General features: G+C 46.8%; 1 protein-coding gene across 3 annotated transcripts in view; it reads left to right on the top strand.

Annotated features, from left to right (window-relative positions):
- Positions 1–18,949, top strand: part of SMOC1 (SPARC related modular calcium binding 1) — a 157,636-nt gene that overhangs the window by 63,768 nt on the left and 74,919 nt on the right. For all 3 annotated transcript variants that reach the window (XM_086709416.1, XM_086709415.1, XM_086709417.1), the window contains exons 2-3: positions 9,959–10,124; positions 11,284–11,396. In XM_086709416.1, coding sequence (XP_086565542.1) covers positions 9,959–10,124; positions 11,284–11,396 — 279 coding nt within the window. The remainder of the gene's footprint in view (positions 1–9,958; positions 10,125–11,283; positions 11,397–18,949) is intronic.

Below are 18,949 nucleotides of genomic sequence, written 5' to 3'. Positions count from 1 at the left end.
ATTCTTTCTTTTCTCCCCTCTCCTCTTTTCCCCTCTCTCTTCTTTAGAGTTAGCCACACCACATCTCAGACTTCTTGGCATCCCATTTTCAAACATGCCTCCCTTTTGTCTGTGACATAGTCTTTGCTTCCTGGTCGCTACTGTTGCAAATGCAATCCCTATGGAGTTAGCTGTGTGCATGCCTGTGTTTGCAACCAGCTCTGCTTTAGGGGGGCAGGGCCTTTGTTCTTGCTTTTTTTTTTTTTTTTTTTTTTTTTTTTTTTTTTTTTTTTTTATAACCCTCAATGCACGGAGCAATGCCTGGTAATTGAGGGAGTGGGCAAAGAAATCTCCAGAAACTTCTTCGGCTGCCTCTGGGAGGTCTGATGTGCCATTCAAAACAAACATGCTTTGGCATTATTTTTCTTTAGTTTTAGGGTTATTTTTGGTTATTGAGGTATGATGTACGTATAGTAGAAATCGCCCTTATTAGGTGGACACTTTTATGGTCTTTAATGTTTATGTAGTTGTATGACCACCAACATAACCAAGATAGAGAATATTCCACCCACCCCCATTCTCTCACGCTTCTCTGCCTCCTTCCAATCCCTGGCGATCACTGATATCCGAATAGCTTTGCCTCTTTCCGAATGTCATATACAGGGAGTCATGCAGTATGTGGCTTTTTGAGTCTGGTTCCTTTCACTTAGAATCACGCTTCCTATTTTGGAATTTGATAATGTGGACCCTAACCCACACTTTGTCTGCCCTGCCTTTCTCATAGATGAGCAGGGGGCACGTAGCGGGGTGTGGATGGGTCTGTGTGAACTGCAAGCATCTGAGTCAGTCCTACCTCTTGTTAGTGCCTACCTTGTCAGTGCCTCTTTGGACCCAGGGTCCCAGATGCTTTGTCCAACCTACTGACCCTCCCTCCCTTCCTGTCCCCCACTGTGGCACCTGGCCTGGGACAGCCTTCTCCCCTGGGTCCTGACTGGTCGTCCCCGTAGCGGTGGGGGGCACAGGGGAGGAGGGAAGCTGGGTGGATGGGGTGGGGTGACCACTAAATTCCTCCCTTGGGGAGGGGGTGGGAGTGGGGTGACAAAGGTCAGGCCTCTCCTGGCTAAAACAACAGAAGTGGTTCCAGCTGCCGAACAGCTGGAGGGGGATGTCTGCTTTCCCTCAGCAGCGTGAAAAGCTCTTTAATCGGGGGGCATGCTGTTGTCAGGCCCCGCGGTGGAAGCGTGTAGAAGAAGAGCAGACACCACCGTGGCTGCAGACCTCCCCTTCCCTTTGACCTCCCTTATCTCCCCTCCTCCATCTTCTCGCGCCCCACCCCGCAGCCGCCAGATCGAGACCCTCCGTTGCACCTGTGTAAATGCAGTGGTCGTGGGGTCAAGGAAGGGTGAGAGCGAGCTGGCAGAAATAGGGATGTGGACTTTCCATGCAGATGATGGATTAGATAGTGGGTGGGTGAGTGACATTTTAATGTGAAATTGCTCTTTGTTCCCAAAGACGCAGGCCCCCGGGGGAAAAGACCAAAGCCCGGCTTTGCAGATGGTGAAGCAAGTGACAAGAGGTGGACAGTCCCTGGCCGGAGAGTAAGAGGCTGAGCTACGGCTCGGCATCTGGAATGTGGTTCTCTACTCTTTGTTCCAGGCACTGGCTCTAGGAGTGGCTTTTTTTTGCCTTTTTCAATGGCAGAGCTACCTCCCGGAAATGCTCTGTGGTGCCTGGGTTCTAAAAACTCGAGCCGGACTTTGAGTCACAAACGTGACGGGAAAACATCCCTCCCTTGGGAAAGCTCGCTTTGCCTGTAGACCCTTCTCCTCTCCTGCCACCGAGGAGCCAAGGCCGGAGACCCTGCCTACTGCTACCAGAGCTATCAACAGAGCCCCCTCCGCCCCCAGCCAGCCTTGGGCTCAGTGCTCTACCCTGTGCCAAAGGAGGCAGTGTGGTGTAGCAGAAGGAGTCTGGCCTTTTAGAGGCAGACAGAAAGAGTGCCCGCCACTTAACTAGCCTGACCCAGTGGGGCCTCGGCCTCCTCCTCATTTATTCCATCATAAGTACTTATCGAGTGCCCGCCTGGGGCAAGGCCCCTGCTGGGAACTGGGGATCCGGCGGCGTGGCACCCAAATCTTGCTTCCTGGGCAAGGAACATACAATTAAACTGCTGGTGACTTAATTGCAGTTGTGACACAGAGCACAGTGGAAAGCAGAGGCTGTTAAGGAGACTCGTCACAGGGGTCCTGATTGACTTGGGAAGTCAGTGCCCCAAAGAAGCAGCATCTGCGCTGAAATTGGAAGGATGGATGGGAGGTATGAGGTTGGGGCCCAGTCCAGGGGAAGGGCCAGCAAGTCCTGAGGCAGGAACAGCGCAGTGGGGGCTAACCATTCCTATGCAGCTGGGGGCGCGGACGGGAGGGACCTGTACTGTGATACCAATACCGACAGAGCAGGCGCACAGGTAGGGATCATTCCCCTACCCAGTCCTTCCAAGTAAGCGTTTGCAGTTTGGGCCAGGAAACTCACCATTACTTACAATCTTCATTCTGTGGAAAAGTGAATTCAGGGTGCCAAAAATCTGACTTATAAAGGACTCATTGATACCATTATCAGAGTTTTCTACCTTGACACATACTCACTTCGGGCTCAGCAACCCTGGGCCCCTCAGATTACTGCCTAACTTAGGGAAGGGATAACTTATCTGCAGGGTCATAGGAAGGCTGGGGGAGGGCCGTGTGAGAAGGATTCCTGCAGGGGCAGCCTCACCGGGAATGAGCTGCTTGGCTGCTTAATGATGATATCTGCCGTGGGTATATGGGTCCTGTCTCAGCCACTCCGGTACATCCCCTTCAATGTCTTTGTGACTCCTTTTCCTTTAATTCAAGGGAAAAAATCCTGTGTTTAATGTGCGGCTTTCCTTATCTAATAGATGTTCCTTCAAAGGAAAGACAAGAACAAACAGCTTACATTACTCTATGCGTTTGAGAATTTTAAGCTTTTGGCGGTGGTTGGACAAAGATCTCTTTTCACAGTAAGTGATAAAAAAAAAGGGGGGGGGAGCTTCTTATCCAGGATATGTTTTAGGTAAGGTTTGTTACTGAACACTGCCTTAGATTGGGCAGTGTTAGGCCCCGTGTATGTAAAGAGACACAGGACACAGTCCTTCACAGACATATAAACACACGAATGATGGTGCGGTGTGCTGAGGGTTTTGATGGAAATCTGAGCACAATGCAGCAAGAGCTCCAAGGAGCTACTGGTGGTGTTTAAAACATGAAAACATTTGCTCTTTGGGATGACGAGCTCAGCGCAGTACGGAATTTGAACTTGAATGGGGAGAAAACGTTGGTGGCAGGGTCAGACATCTAGGCAGAAGGTAAAGGACTGAATGAAGTCATTATGGATAAGCGAGAAAAGCCTGCTGGAGAGAGAGGCCCAGCCAGCACCATAGTTTTTTCAGACACTCCAACGGAGGCACCAGTGAGTAAAGCCACAGTGGATGTTCCAGCCCCGAACAAGCTCCCAACTGAAGGTAGCCAAATGTGTCACCTCAGGTGACACCTCGCGGAGCAGAAGAATCTCCCAGCTGAGCCCAGCCAAGCCATGGACTCGAGAGAAATGATCAGTTATTTAAAGTCACTAAGTTCGGGGACGGTTTGCTTCGCAGCAACAGATAAGCGAAGCAAAAATATTAAAAGTGAGTAGCTGGAGCCGTGTTATGCAGAAGTTTACTGAAGAAAACCTCACATCAGTTGAGTTTGGCCTGTGAGTTTTGGCTCTGATCTCATAAAGGGGAAAGCCACTTGCTACTCCAAATTGTGGCCTTCCCATTTCTAGGCACAGTGGCTGGGGCGCTGCCCCGGCTGTTTAGAAGGGCTCCTGCCCCCTCTTCTATAGCTGGGAAAAGTAGAGAGATACGCGTGTTACCAGAAAAATGCCGATTAAGAATTTCAGATGCTGGTTAAATCAGCGTGGTACAGGTGGAAGTGAAGACTGCAAAACCAATTCCATATTCTACAGACTCGAATATCTCCTCCTAGATGGAACCTTAGGCTGCCTCTGTTGTTCCCTGTATTGTCATGGAAACTTGGAAGTCAGTCAAACCTAACACAGCTTGTGGCATTGGAGTGGTCTCCCAGTGCAAAAGGTTTGCATTCTACTCTGCTGGAGCCTGTGTGCATTTCGGACAGAAGGGATTGTTAGTCTGACACCGGCTTCATCCACCTCCGTCTCTTCTCTGGAGACGACAGTCCCCAGCCGGTAGCTTACTTTTCCACTAGGAAGGATGGGTTGTTTATATGTATTTCAAGTGCTTGTCCTACTTTACAAATGTGAGCAAAACATAAACTGCTGTGTTTGCTTTGGAATCATTCACTCCCCAAGGAGAGAGAGGGTGGGAGTAGCAGATGATTGCAAACTCACAATTGTCCTGGCCCCTTTTGTTTGGTTTCCGTATTATGCAATCATATTTAGCATAATTGTTTTGTTTTTGTTGTCTTTTGGTTAGGAAGAAGGAAGGGAATGTATGTGAGGATTTTTATGAAAATACTATTCCGCACCCCCCCCCCCAGAAGGAAATAGTCCAGGCTTTGTCTAGCTGGGGAGACAGCTTGCCCTCCCCCGGCCCCCAACCCAATACCAAAAACTTCCTTCAACCATGGCGGCTTTTGAGCCTACAGCAGATGTCTGTGGCTCGGAGGTTCAGGTACAACAGGGTGACTCAGACTCTGAGTTTGGTCTCTGTGTTGAGAGAACTGACCCAGGCCATACGCCGGTGCTGGGCACTTGTAGCCTGAACCCCTAACTCCTGCAGAAGAGAGGAAAAAGCCAACTTTGTGACCTCAGGTAGATTGATGAACTCCTAGGCAGTCCTGCTGTTGACCAATAAGTAATGAACTGATTTCACGTCCAGTCTCAAAATGCAGAAATGATCTGCTTCTTTTTTTCCATGGTCCGGTGAGTCTTAGCTTGGCTCAACTAGGAGAAACTCCAGCAAGGATGCGTGTCTCTGTCCCCTCCCCCCACGCCCCCACCTCTGTAACTGTGCTCGCGAATATGGTAGCCCCTAGCCACATGCGGCTATGCAAATTTAACTAAAATTAAATGCAACTAAAAATTCAGTTCCTCGGTTGCATTAGCTACATTTCAGGGCTTAATAGCCACATGTGGTTTGTGGCTACTGTGTTGGACAGCACAGATATAGAACTCGTTTGTCATTGCAGACAGTTCTGTTGGACTGTGTGGCTTTTAGCCTTGCAGAGTCCCTAGGACTAAATCCTCTCGAGGCCCTGCAGTATCCTGTTCCCTTGCTGTATGGCCACTGTCTGCTTGCTTGTTGTCTCCACCCTAGAGTGTAAGCTCACTGGGGGGTGGGACTATGTTGGTTATGTTCTGTTTGCCATGCCTCATGCAGTGCTGAGCTCATAGTGCTGGCTTATTGAGGACAGAAGTAGATGAATGGATGGCTCAATAAACAGTGTCTGTGGACCTAAAGTAATCCCCTCAGGCCGTGGAGGTTTGGGTGATCATATTAGGGCATAGTCATCCTATTAAAAGTCCATTTTATAGAACTCATTGCCTTTTTTTTTTTTTTTTTTTTTTTTCAAACAACCACAAATACACACAGTTCCTAAAACAGATGAAAATGAGACACCACAGACGGGGCAAGACAGTCTTTTAGCAATGGCCCCGTGCTGTCTCGGAACTTTTTTACTTGGCCTCAGGGGCCAGTAATTTCTAGATGGAACCTTTGGGGAGCCCTTGTGGAGGTGGGAAGGATCTCCGTGTGTTGGGGGTGGGTGGGGCTTCCTCTGAAGCTCTTTAACCTGTTTTCAGACAGAATGTTCCCCTAGTCATTAAGCTTGTCTCTGGCACAGCTGTCGTAGCGTCTCTGTTGGCCCAGAGCAAGCCATTTCCAAACCAAATTTATGGCTTGCAGTTCAATGCCACGGTGACGCCCACAGCTCTCCTCTCCCGTGAGCTGAGGAAGAGAGAACAGGGCAATCTCCTTGGGTTTGAAAAGGAACTTTGTCTCTTTCGATGCCTGCTTTTTAAGGTGAACATGAGCCCTGTGAGGTTCTTCTCCCAGGCAGTCCTGTCTTGTCTGGGTCTTTAGCGGTTGGTGGCTGGCACACAGTAGGCTTTTGGTAAGTGGCTTTTGACTTTGGGAATCCAGTTGTGCAGGAGGGGCGGACCTTCTGTTTGCAGACTTGCCCTGTAATAAAGAAGGGCGGTTTTGGTGTAGTTGGAAGCACGGCTTCGAGCCAGGCTGTGGGTGTCACTTCCAACACTCACACCCTGTGCTTAGAAGAGTTACCTGGGCTTTGGTCTCCTCATCTGTAACATTAGGTTTGTAGCTTACTCTGTCTATCACGGGCTTATTGCAAAGACTAAATTAGCGAACACAGTGGAAGTGATACCTAATTATTAGTTCCTGTTGTTACCGATCTTCAGAGTTAAGGTCTGGCTACCAAATCCCTTTGTGACCAAGGATGAGTTCCCGGGTTTTCCCAGGCTTTAGGAGATACAGATAGTTCTGTCCTTGTCCGATCCTGAGAAAGAAAGGGCATGTTTTTCCTTGGATCCTGCTGATTCCCGTGGCAAATTAACCTAACCAAGTAGGTCTTAAAGGCAGGCCACACTGCAGGGAAGTAGCACGTGGGTCCACAGATGAGGCGGTGGTGATAACAGCAGAGCCATGGCCCGCGCTCTCAGACGGTCTCGGGGTCACTGGTTGGCCTGGAGAAGCCTGGATGTGAGGACACCGATCCCACCCTCGGCCCAGGTGCCGGCTGCTCACCAGGCAGAATTACAGAGCCAGGTCTGGCTGTATTTCTAGGCTGCGGACAGGTTAGGCATGGGTCTGGGAGAGCCATCCATCCAGAGGGGGGAAGAGAGATGTTTTGAGACCGGCTTTGTGGGTTGCAGCCCCCTGTGTCCTGTGTCCATCCAGGAGCCTGTGGCCAGGGCTTCCCAAACCCGCCTCGTTCAGCTGGACCTTTGGGGTCCAAGTTTTCCATGGCAGGCGGTCGCTTTAGGCAGAGACAGTCGTAGTGGCAGACGGGCCTGGGTGGGGTAGGAGAGAAAAGACCCACCGTTCAATCTCAGAGCCAGCTTAAGTTCTGAGGTGGAGCTGGGGCAGGAAGTTGTGGACCACCTCAGCCACCATAGAATGTGGGGTTGGCACAGAGGGGAAAGCTCAGAGCATGGGGGTGCGGGAGTGGCCCAGTGATCCCCTGGGGTTATGGCAGGAGCCTTCAAGGCCAGACCTGTCACAGTACACCAGTTGCTTCTGAGGTAATAGCACGTGGGAGATGTTGCTATGGGGACACATTCACCCCTCAGATGCCTGAGTGCCCCGGCCTTGTGCTCGATGCTGGGGATGTATTCACAGGCCAAATAGACATTCTCCTTGTCTTTGCGGGATTCGGAGTTGGGGATTCCATTGTTAATCAACTCACACAGTTCATCGTCACAAACTGTATTCAGTGCCGGGAAGGAAAAGTGACGTGTGAGAAGTTATTCTAGGAGACCTGTGCTCATCTATGAGAGTCAGGGAAAGCCTCCTAAAAGAGATGATGTGAGCTGAAATCTGAAGTAGGGGTGGGAGGGAAGGGAGAAGGCACAGTGTGTCCAAAGGCCTGGAAGTAGGAGCAAATGAAGCTCATTTGGGAAATGGAAAGCAGGCCAGTGTGCCTGACCAGCGGTGGGCGAGGTGAGGACGAAGCGGTAAGAGCTGAGGCCGGGGAGGAGGCCCCAAGGTCAGATTCTGCCAGGCCTGTGAGACTGTGTGAAGATCCTGAGGGGCAATAGGACACCACTCAAGGACTTCAAACAGGGTGAACCTGAGGGCAGTGAGGCCAAGGATCTCATGCAGGGTTGAGGTGTGGACGGCACTACCCCTTTCCACTATCCTGTCAGCTCAAGCTCTCTCCTCTGTGTGGCAGCCTGGGAGGCAGTGGGCTTCCTCTGGATATGGTTCTCTATATTATTGGTTTCCCTCCCAGAGCACTAGACTCTACTATGAGATGCTATCAGGACATTTCCTTTTGGGCTTGGGCAGGATTCAGGTTGAACCCGTGTGTGTGGGAGCCCAGAGGGTCTGCAGGGAAGGCAAGTTGCACTGTCCATCCTGAGGAGGGCTGCATGGTTTCAGCCCTCAGCTGTTCTCTCCCTGTGCTGACCAGCCAGCATTCAGGCAGGAGGTCAGGGTCGCAGGAGGAACCGGTCTCGCATTTGGGGGACAGTGTGTGCCCTAGGGGACAGGCTTGGACTCTCCTGGAATTTGGCCGGGGTGGGGTATGTTTTCCTGGTGCTCCCTTGAAGGGAGAGGTACTGCCTGCGGACTCCCTCTGCTGTTCTGGAAAAGGGTCAAACTCTCATTTATTTGCTTTGCACAAAGGGCCTGAAGATACATCGGAAACAGGGGTTGTATTCACACCCTCCCTAGATCCTATGAGTTTGGTGTGATTATTCAGTCACTCCAGTATCACCAGTGGCCAGATGTGTGCTCACGACGTTGCCGTGCATTATTGTGGAATATGCATTCTGTCAACTTGTACTGATGAAGAGCCTTGAGTGGGCTTAGAGCTCTGCTCTTTAGGGGTAGATAAGAGTGGATGCAGCCCCTGCAGCCTAATCATGGGTTATTCAACAGAAGCTCACAGATTCTGTGATCCAATTACTGTTTTCCAGCTGTATCCTATACTTGCTAACAGGGATTCACTAAAAAAAAAGGGTTCACGGTCAGGTAAGTGGGAGATGCATCATTCTGCATGCCCCTTGACCTGGTTATCTATTGCTGTGTAACAAGCTACCACAAAATTTAATGGCCTAATACATCAGTTTATTATCATCCCTTACAGTTCCATGGGTTGACTGGTATCAGCTGGGTGGTTCTCACTTGGGGTGTCTCATGCGATTATTTTTATTTATTTTTATTATTTTTATGCAATCAGATGATAGTGGGGGGTGGACTCATCTAACGGCTTCTTCACTCACATATCTCTGTGCCTGGGTTGGTTGGGCATTTCTCTCTGCACCTGGTTTTGTCACATGCTAGCTTGGGCTTCCTCATAGCATGGCAGTCTCAGGGCTCTTCGGCTTCTTATGTACTGACTGAGTTCCTTCAAAGTGAGTGTTGTGAGAGGCCTGGGAGGAAACTGTAAAGCTTCCTATGACCTTGCCCAAAAGGCCCCAAACATCATTTCCACAGCATTTTATTGGTCAAATTACTGAGGCTGGCCCAGATTCAAGGGAGGGAATTAGCTCAACAGGAAGAGTAGCACACAATTTGCTGCTATCACAATGTATAAGAATATATCAAAGATGTTGAGCAGTCCTGAAGCAAGGAAACCTGTTTAACTCAGTATTTCCCAATCCGATTATTATCTTTTTAAATCAGGAAATCCTTTTCTCAGAGAAAATCACTTACCTCTGCCAGAGAACAATGGTCAGAAGTTGAAGGGTGATGGAGTTGGGTCTCAGTACTACTCTCTAATAAATGAAACTCCCCAAAGCTGGGATGCAGAGATTGCTAGTGAGTTGCTGATTTGGGGAAGTACCCAAACAGGGGTCATGTGACTACATGCAAGGATGGAGAGGCTGAATATCCCGGTGGCAAAAGCTTTGATTTGACTTCTGACCGATCTAGGTTCAAATCCGTCACTTCTAGCTGTGTAACGTTGGACAAGTTCCCTCTTTCTGGCTTGATTTTCTTTATCTGCAAAATAAATAGTTCCTATTTCATAGGGCTGTTGTGAGGATTAATGAGATCCTGCCTGTGAATGACTTAGCACAAGATGCTTTCCTTGGTTAGACTTCGTGGCGGCTGAGTTCCTTCCACTTCTAGGGGTTAATGACTTTGGGTTTATTCTGGACCTGCGCCCCAAGGCGAGGCAGTATTGTAAGACACGGGCTCACCCCTGCTTTTCTTGCCAACGTAACCTCTGTACTCTTTCACTTTTCTCCAACCTAGTTCCTCATCAGTGACCGTGACCCGCAGTGCAACCTCCACTGCTCCAGGACCCAGCCCAAACCCATCTGTGCCTCCGATGGCAGGTCCTACGAGTCCATGTGTGAGTACCAGCGAGCCAAGTGCAGAGACCCGACCCTGGGTGTGGTACATCGCGGCAGATGCAAAGGTGAGTGTGGGCACATTCGCCCAGCCGCAACGAGGCTCCCGGGCCGCGTGGCTCCCTTCGTGCTGTGCTTGAAGTTTCGTGGGAAACTCAGAATGCGTCTGTTCATTTTGTTTGCCACTAACCCTCCGCCCTCCCACCAGGGAACATGGGAAGGAGAACTGGCCTACCTGAAGGAATGAGTACTTTTCTGTCCTTCCAACACTGCCACCAGGCTAGGGCTTAGAGAGACGTGCTGCTGTCTGGCTGGTGCCCTTTACTTGTATTTTTCGTTTTTGTAAATGGAGATGCTTAAAATGGCAAGACGTTATTGTTGGCTCCCGAATAGGGATTCCAAATGGCTGGCCAACAGATGGGTTTTGTTTGGGCTGCTCGCGTGTTTAAAAATATTAAAAACATTTGAGACAACATTTCAAAATTGAGAGATTCAACATAAAAATCTGGATTTTGGTACTTCTCATAAATAATTGGAAGCCCTGGTAATGTTAGGTCTGTGTTCCCTCCCACAGGGAAACACATGGCTAGACCTGAGTAGCAGCTTCCTCCTCTAAAGGGGAGCCCGTTCTCCGCTTTGCCGCAGTCCCCAGCACTCCCTGTGGTGTCTCCAAGCTGAGTGCCGTTCTTTGCACACCCAGTTCAGTCCCCTAATTTATATCACTTTCCTAGGCCCTGTGGAGATTGGAGTTTGTGATTTAATCAGCTCTGGGCTGCTTCGAGCTGTTGTCGGAAATGGCATAAGACTGAGCAGGCTGCCCTAGAGCTTTTGGTGTTCCAAAGAAAGTGCTTGCAATTCTTAAAGCATAAAACATCTTTGAGACCCCTTGGGCTTGCAAGTTTTTTAATACGCCCAGTGAAAAAAATTTTCCCCTGGTTGGGGGTGGGTGTGGCTGAAGGTACTCGGGAGAAAAAAATAAGCAGAATCTGGTATAAATACGCCTCCCTGGCTTTTCTAAGGTCAACATTAAGGGGACGATGAGGCCGAGCAGCACTTATTAGCCACTGCCTTTGTGTTGTTAGAAAATCCAGTTGGTGGTATTGTGGGCTCACCCACAGGCAGAGAGGTTTTCTCTCAGCATTCCTAGTACTGGGCAGCCATTTTGTCCCATGGCTCCAGTGCAGATCCGGGTGAAATATGAAATGTGCTCCTCCTCTCCTCTTATAGACGCTGGCCAGAGCAAGTGTCGCCTGGAGCGAGCGCAGGCCCTAGAGCAAGCCAAGAAGCCCCAGGAGGCGGTGTTTGTCCCGGAGTGCAGCGAGGATGGCTCTTTTACCCAGGTGAAGCCTTGGCCAAGTCTCTCAGCCCGATTTCCTGGACTGAGGCCAAGGGGAGGCGCTTGAGAGTGGGAGGGCCCCTCAGAGCCTTTGCTTTCTGGGAAACAGCTGAGGGCTCTTTGACACCTTCTGGTACTACCTTCTGGTGCCTGCATTCCCCCTCCTGGGCTCTCCATGCCACCCTTTGCCAGCTGGCAGTGGGTCCTGAAAAAGGGGCATGGAAGTCTGAGCCAGGAAACTGGTATTGCTTGGTCCCCATGCTCCCTGCTGGCTGTCTCCATTTTTCTCTTCTGTCAAATGCTGACTGATTATTTTTCTTATCCCAGCCAGTTTCCATGGGCAACCCCTGGTAATCCCATCACTGTTTATTTCTACCCCTTCTGCACTCCCCTTCTTCCTACCCCCAGTCCTTGAACGAAGCAGTGCTCCCTCTGAGTACCCATTGTCCCACGATTCTTGGTGTGAGTGCGAGCGTGTGCACGCGTGTGTGCACATGCACGCACCCAGATTTTAACATTTCTTGTCAGGCAGTCCCACCTCTCATCCTGCATTGTCTTCTGGCTACTGCTTTGTGTAATAGTGACGTTGGCACAACTATCTCTAAAACAGGCAGCATGGGGACAATAGGATGCCCCTTTACAAAGCTTTGAGGCTAGATGGGGGATGTCGTCGGGGGGGGGGGTGGGAGGCAGCTGGATGAAGGTGTTGTCAGGGTGAAAGTAGGGAAGTTCACTGGACGAGGGTGAGTCAGCCACATGGTTGGGGTGATCGTGGTGTCTGCTTCTCCCTTTGTGGAATAGGGCCCCATTTGGGGGAGTCCCACTACCTTAGGGCTGGAAGCAGAGGCTTCAGAGGTTTCAAAGCTTCTCTGTAATTCTGAATCAAGGGGGCAAAGGGTGTAGCCTGGCCTTTGGTTTCATGGGTTTCGTGTTTCTTTTCAGGGCTGGGCCTGGGGCTTGCTGATTTCAGACTGACGCTTGTTGGGAAGCGTGGACGGGTGTTGGGGAAGGGTTTGGGCATCACATTTTTTAAGTTTGTTTATTTATTTAGAAAGTGTGCACGTGAGCAGGGGAGGGACATAGAGAGAGGGAGAGAGAGGATCGCAAGCAGGCTCCTAGCTGTCAGCGCAGACGTGGGGCTTGAACTTACAGCGCAGACGTGGGGCTTGAACTTAGGAATCGTGAGATCATGACCTGGGCAGAAGCCAAGAGTCCGACACTTAACTGACTGAGCCACCCCACGCGCCCCTAGGCATCGTATTTCTTAAAGTTCGTAGCCAGTTCACACATTTGGCCAGGATTGAGAGCCCCTAGATTACACCGACCTTGGCTGCCGACCCTGTGAGAGGCGCCCTTGTTCATTTTCTCACGTAAGCCTCACCGCAGGCCTGTGAGGTGGGCGTTGGTGTCCCCATTTATAGGGACAAGGAGTGGCAGAGCCGGGATTCACACTCAGACCCCACTAGCGCCCATGTCTTCCTGGTCCTCCGTGTTCTGGTGCCCTCTAAACTGGCAGCTGCCAGGGAGAGACTGAGGTGGGGAGTGCAGGGAGGCGGTCTCATGCTGTGGTTCGAGCGTGGGCCCTGGAGCCACAACCCCCGGGTGTGATGCCCAGCCCCCCACGTCAGGCGGGTCACTGAGCATCTCTGGGCTTCAGTGTCCTTCTGTGAGCAACGGGGATTATGATCTCTGTTATTATCCTATATAACCATAATAATTACACTGTACATATCATTACATGTTACTACGGTGACTACCATTCTTAACGAGAGTCGCTATAGCTTCCCTCATAGGGCCGGGGTGAGGGCTAAATATGTTATCATGTGCACAACACTGGGAACACACAAATGCTATTTAAGCATCTTGCACATTCGTCATCATTACTCCCATATCTACTCTGGTTCTACTCACGTCTCCCCGAGGTGTTACGGGTGACGTCACTTAAGGAACATGAAGCCTTTTGTTGAGCCTCCCCCCTCATCAGTGTTTTATTTTTTTATGTCTTCTGGTGAAAAGAACGCAGGTGACGTTTGCGTACGTATTTGAAACTGCACTGCTGGGAATTCACGTGCAGGGGAGATCATCAGACCTCCCTCTACCACTTTGGGGCCGGGATGGGGGTAGAGGTCATAGGGAGGAGGCGGAGTGGATGGTCGTCCTTTCCCCCTTTCTCTAGGATTGTGTAATCGCCAGTGTGTTGCTTATGAGAAGGTTGACCCCTGCCCTCCTGGTTCTGAAGTGTCCTCTGCCTCGCGACACACAGCTGCTGGCCAGCTTTTCTTTTGGCGAGGCCAGGGCAGGCCAGGTGGTGTTTGCTGGAAAGGAACTTCCAGATTAGTCAGGGCAGAATTGCTAAAAGAGAGGGCCTCTGAAGTTCAGCAGAGGTTGGATAGACAGTCGAGAACCCCTTCATTTGTTTGACACGCTAAGCACTGCCATGTGTCTCCAGGCTCGAGGCTGGCTCGCCCCGGTGGGCAGCCGGGCAGCCAGACAGCCGGCCTGCCAGCCCGTCCTCGTTACAGTGATTGAAATGGATGTGCTCTTTCCCTTGATCAAAGACGCTGCGACAACTTCACAAAATGAGGCTGCCTCTTTGAGTGTGCTTCAGTCGCAACGACAGGCTGCCCAAGGGCTGCGAGACAAAATGCTTTCTCCCTCCCCCAGCCTCTACTGTCACTTAGCTGGACTTTTGTCTTGTTTTGTTTTCTTAAGACCCAAATCCAGCGACCAGCTGTGCTGCTTTAGTATTCTTTAGAATATTGATATGCGCGCATCATGATGTTATTACCTTATCTTGGCCCTGTGAATTGTAACGCAGTATCACGCTCTTGAGGTTTATGGAGGGAGCAAGGGGACCCTAATGGGACTGGATTTGTTTGGCATGGGACACAGCTTGGGACCACATGAGTTGGTTGGTTTTAATGGGGTTCATGTGGGACTCAGAGGTCTCTGTTCTCTTCCTTGTTTTCCCTGTCCTCTTTGTGTGCCCCCAGCCCCCACCCCAACTTAACACAGCAGGGTGGTGCACATTAGATCACATGTGCCTTTTAAAAACCTTGATACTGAGTCTGCCCCCCAAATGCTAGGAGTGGGACCCCAAACATTTTAAGCTCCCCAGGTGATGATAGTGTTTGGTCAAGGTTTTGAATGACCTGCTGTTGGAAGGACTTCATCACTCTTGTTCTTGATTGCATTATCGGAATGTGGAGTTAAGGCTCTCTGGTGACCTGCTGAGTAAGGCTGGGAGTTAAGTGCTTTGTCCTTTCCTGTGGCCTTATCTGTTTTCTCTTCTGGGCGTCAGAAACGAAATTCCCAACATCTGTTCTGCCAAGTCCTCTGCCAAGCAGTTGTCTGATGCCCAAACTGATGAACTGAAAGCCTGGCCCGTAGTGGAAGGGGATTGGATTAGCACCACCAGGAAATGTTGGCTGGAGTTTGTCAGGCTTGTGCATCACTGAGTAATAATGATCTACTCTACTGAGTGTTACTTGGTGCTAGGCACTGGGTTTTACACCCATTAATCTTCACTGGAACCCTTTGAGGTAGTTACTAATACCCTTATTTATAAAAGAAAACTAAATTTCAAAGAGGTTGAATAACTGGTTCAAGGTCACTGCACTAGAAAGGATTTGTACCCAGGGCTACCTAATTTCAAGGCCTGTGCTTTTGACTTTTTTATGCTATAAAAGTGGCCTTGATGCGTATGTAATTCATTTTCATCACCATTGTTATTCCAGAAGTCCCCACTGTGATGCTGGTGATCAATCGATAATGGGGGGAAAAAGGAAGAAAGAAAGAAAGAAAGAATGAAAGGGAAAAAGAAAAAGAAAGAAAGAAAAAAGAAAAAATCCTTTTGGTTATAGAAATCTTCAAATATACAAAAAAAGAAATAATAGTATAATGAACCCCATGTATCTGTCACCCAGCTTCAACAATAATTAACATGTGGCCGATTCTGTTTCATTTCTGCCTCGTTTTCATCTCACATCCCAAACTGGATTGCTTCAAAGCACATCCCAAACACGGTGTTTTTTCATCTCAAACATTTTGGAGTTCCTCTGTGTTGTGCACCGTATGCTGGTTGGCATGGAGGGTTTAAGAAATGTCACGACTTGTGCCTTCAAGGAGCTTATGTGCAGAAAAGATACGAGAACCAATAATAAGGTAGCTAGTATACAAGGCCATACATGTACAACTGGTTATATTTCAAACGCCCATTTACAAGTCAGTAATTTGGAATTCTGAGCACATTTTATTGTTGAGAAAATAAATACCAATTAAAATTTCTGAACATAAAACCTTAACCAGTACTAAAACACACATGACATATATTAGCCTTAATGACAAAGGGCTAATATATAAAGAATTCTTACACACCAGAAGGAAGGAGATCCTAGTAGAAAAGCAGACAAGAGATAACCAACCAGCAGCCACACAGTAGTAACAAATAGCCAATGAGTGAATATGAGTCCTGTCACTTTCCTTAGTAATGAAGGAAATACACATTTTAAAAAAATGTCATTTTGCTGACCAAATTGTTAAAAATTGGAGAAAAGATGGTAATATTCAGGCTTGAATACTATTAACTATTGAGAATTGCTAAAGGGAAAAAACTACCCCCACTTTGCAGTTTGGAAAGTAAATTGGCATTGGCAGTTTGTGGGATAGTTTTGCAAAATGGGTCAAAAGTCCTTGGTTGTGGCCACATCTTGTGCCTATACTTCCACTTCTAGGAATTTACTCTAAGGAAACAATTAAAAATCTGTGCAAATCTGTAGCCACAAGGAATTTTATCTAAGTTCTGCTTATAGTAGCAAACATTTGCAAACAATGCAAATATCCAGTAATAGAGAATTACGTAAATAAATTAGACATAATTTATATACAATTCACGGCTGCCATACTCTGCATCTAGTAAAATGATGTGTTACTGAGGCTCATTTCATGTAGTGGGTGTATGTGGGTATGGTAGGAACTTCATTAATCGAATAATTTAAAATAGAAATATTTTCATTTTGTTCTAAGTAGAAAAGTTACACCTACTTTGTAAGAGAAGAATTCTGATAATGCACAAGGACATAAGGTAAAAAAGTAGAGCCGATGATCTCATCTCCATGAAAGAGCAACAAATAATTCTCTAACCCTCCAGTTTTTTTCCTTTGTGCAGGATTATCATTATTTAGGACAAAAATGGTGTGATATCATGTGTCTTTTAATAATATTTTCTTAAGCTAATTACATTGTGGACTTACTTCCAGGTCAATTACATATAAATCTACCTAATGTAAAAAAATGTTATTGAAGTATAATTGACGTACCATTACCATATTATATTAGTTTCAGGTGTACAACATAATGATTCAACTTTTGTACACATTGTGAAATGATCATCTCAATAAGTCTAGTTACCATCCATCCCCATACAAATTTAATATAATATTATTGATGATATTCCTTATGCTCTACATTACATCCTCATGACTTATTTATTTTATAACTGGAAGTTTATACTTCTTGTTCCCTTGATCTATTTCACACCTGCCAACCCCTCTCCCCTTGGAACCACAGTCTGTTCTCTGTATCTCGGTTTTGTTTTGTTTGTTTGTTTTGCTTTTTAGAGTCTACATATAAACGAAATCATGCCGTGTTTGTCTTTCACTGTCTGACTTATTTCACTTAGCATAATACTGTCAAGGTTCATCCATGTTGTCACAAATGGCAAGATTTAATCCTTTTTTATGGCTGAATAGTATTCCATTGTGCACACGCGCGCACACACACACACACACACACACACACACACACACCCCATGTTTTCTTTATCCATTCATCTGTTTTTGGACCCTTAGATTGTCTTCATATCTTGGCTATTGTAAATAATGCTGCAGTGAACATAGGGGTGCTTATATCTTTTTGAATTAATATTTTAATTTTCTTTAGATAATACCCAGAAGTGGAATTATTGGATTTTATGGTAGTTCTATTTTTAATTTTTTTTTAGGAACCTCCATATTATTTCTATAGTGGTGCACCAATATACATTCCCACCAATAGAGTATAAAGGTTCCCTTTTCTCCACCTCCTTGCCACCACTTGTTATTTCTTGTCTTTTTTATACTAGCCATTCTGAATGCTATCTCACCGTGGTTTTGATTTTCATTTTCCTGACAATTAGTGATATTGAATATCTTTTCATGTGCCTGTTGGCCATCTGTATGTCTTCTTTGTAAAAATGTCTATTCAGATCCTTTGTTCATTTTTAAATGGGATTGTGTTTTTTGTTAAGTTGCGTGAGTTCTTTATATATTTGGATATTAACCTCTTATTGAATATATAGGTTGCCTTTTCATTTGCTTGATGGTTTCCTTCTTTGTGCAGAAGATTTTTAGTTTGATATAGTCCCATTTGTCTATTTTTGCTTTTGTTTCTCTTGCCTTTGGGGTCAGATCCAAAACAAAACAAAAAACAAAAACAAACCAATAAAAAACCAAAAAAAAAAAAAAAAAACCCCAAAATGAAACATTGCTAAGACTTATGTCAAGGAGCTTATTGCTTATGTTTTCTTCTAGGATTTTTATGGTTTCAGGTCTTACATTCAAAATTTAATCCATTTTGAGTTTATTTTGGTATATGGTGTAAAATAGTGGTCCAGTTTCATTCTTTTGCATGTGGCTGTCCAATTTTTCCAATCCTATTTATTGAAGACTGTCCTTTCCTCTTTGTATATTCTTGCCTCCTTTGTCATATATGAACTGACCATACAGGCATGGGTTAATTTCTGGGCCCTCGATTCTGGTCCATTGGTGTATGTGTCTGTTTGAATGCCAATACCATACTGTTTTGATTACTATAGCTTTGTAGTATAGTTTGAAATCTGGAAGTATGGTACCTCTGACTTTGTTCTTTCACCAGATTACTTTGGCTATTCAGGGGCTTGTAGGTTCCATACAAATTTTATAGTTATTTCTTCTATTTCTGTTGAAAATGCCATTGGAATTTTGAAAGGGATTGCATTGGATCTGTAGATTGCTTTGGGTAGTGTGGACATTTAAGCAATATTAATTCTTACAATCCATGAGCACAAAATATCTTTGCACTTATTTGTGTCTTTCTTAATTTCTTTCTCTAATGTCTTACAGTTTTCAGTGTATAGGTCTTTCACCTCCTTGGTTAAATTTATTTGTAAATATATATTCTTTTTGATGCAATTGTAAATAGGATTGTTTTCTTGATTTCTCTTTCTAATATTTTGTTATTACTGCATAGAAACACAACAGATTTTTGTATATTAATCTTGTGTCCTTCAACTTTACAGAACTCGCTTATTCTAACAGCTTTTTGGTGGAAGCTTTAAGGTTTTCTATATATAGTATCATGTCCTCTGCAAATACTGCAAGTTTTACTTCTTTTCCTATTTAAATGGCCTTTATTTCTTTTCTTTGCCTAATTATTGTGGCTAGGATTTCCAATACTATGTTGAATAAAAATGGGGGAAGATAAGGCTCCTTATCTTGCTCCTGATCTTAGAGGAAAAGCTTTTAGCTTTTCATTATTGAG

The sequence above is a fragment of the Puma concolor genome, chromosome B3 (assembly GCF_028749965.1).
Source record: "Puma concolor isolate L17-30 chromosome B3, mPumCon1.1.hap2, whole genome shotgun sequence".
NCBI lineage: Eukaryota > Metazoa > Chordata > Mammalia > Carnivora > Felidae > Puma > Puma concolor.
The sequence above is the reverse complement of the archived record's forward strand: the minus strand, read 5'-3'. Positions and strand labels throughout refer to the sequence as shown.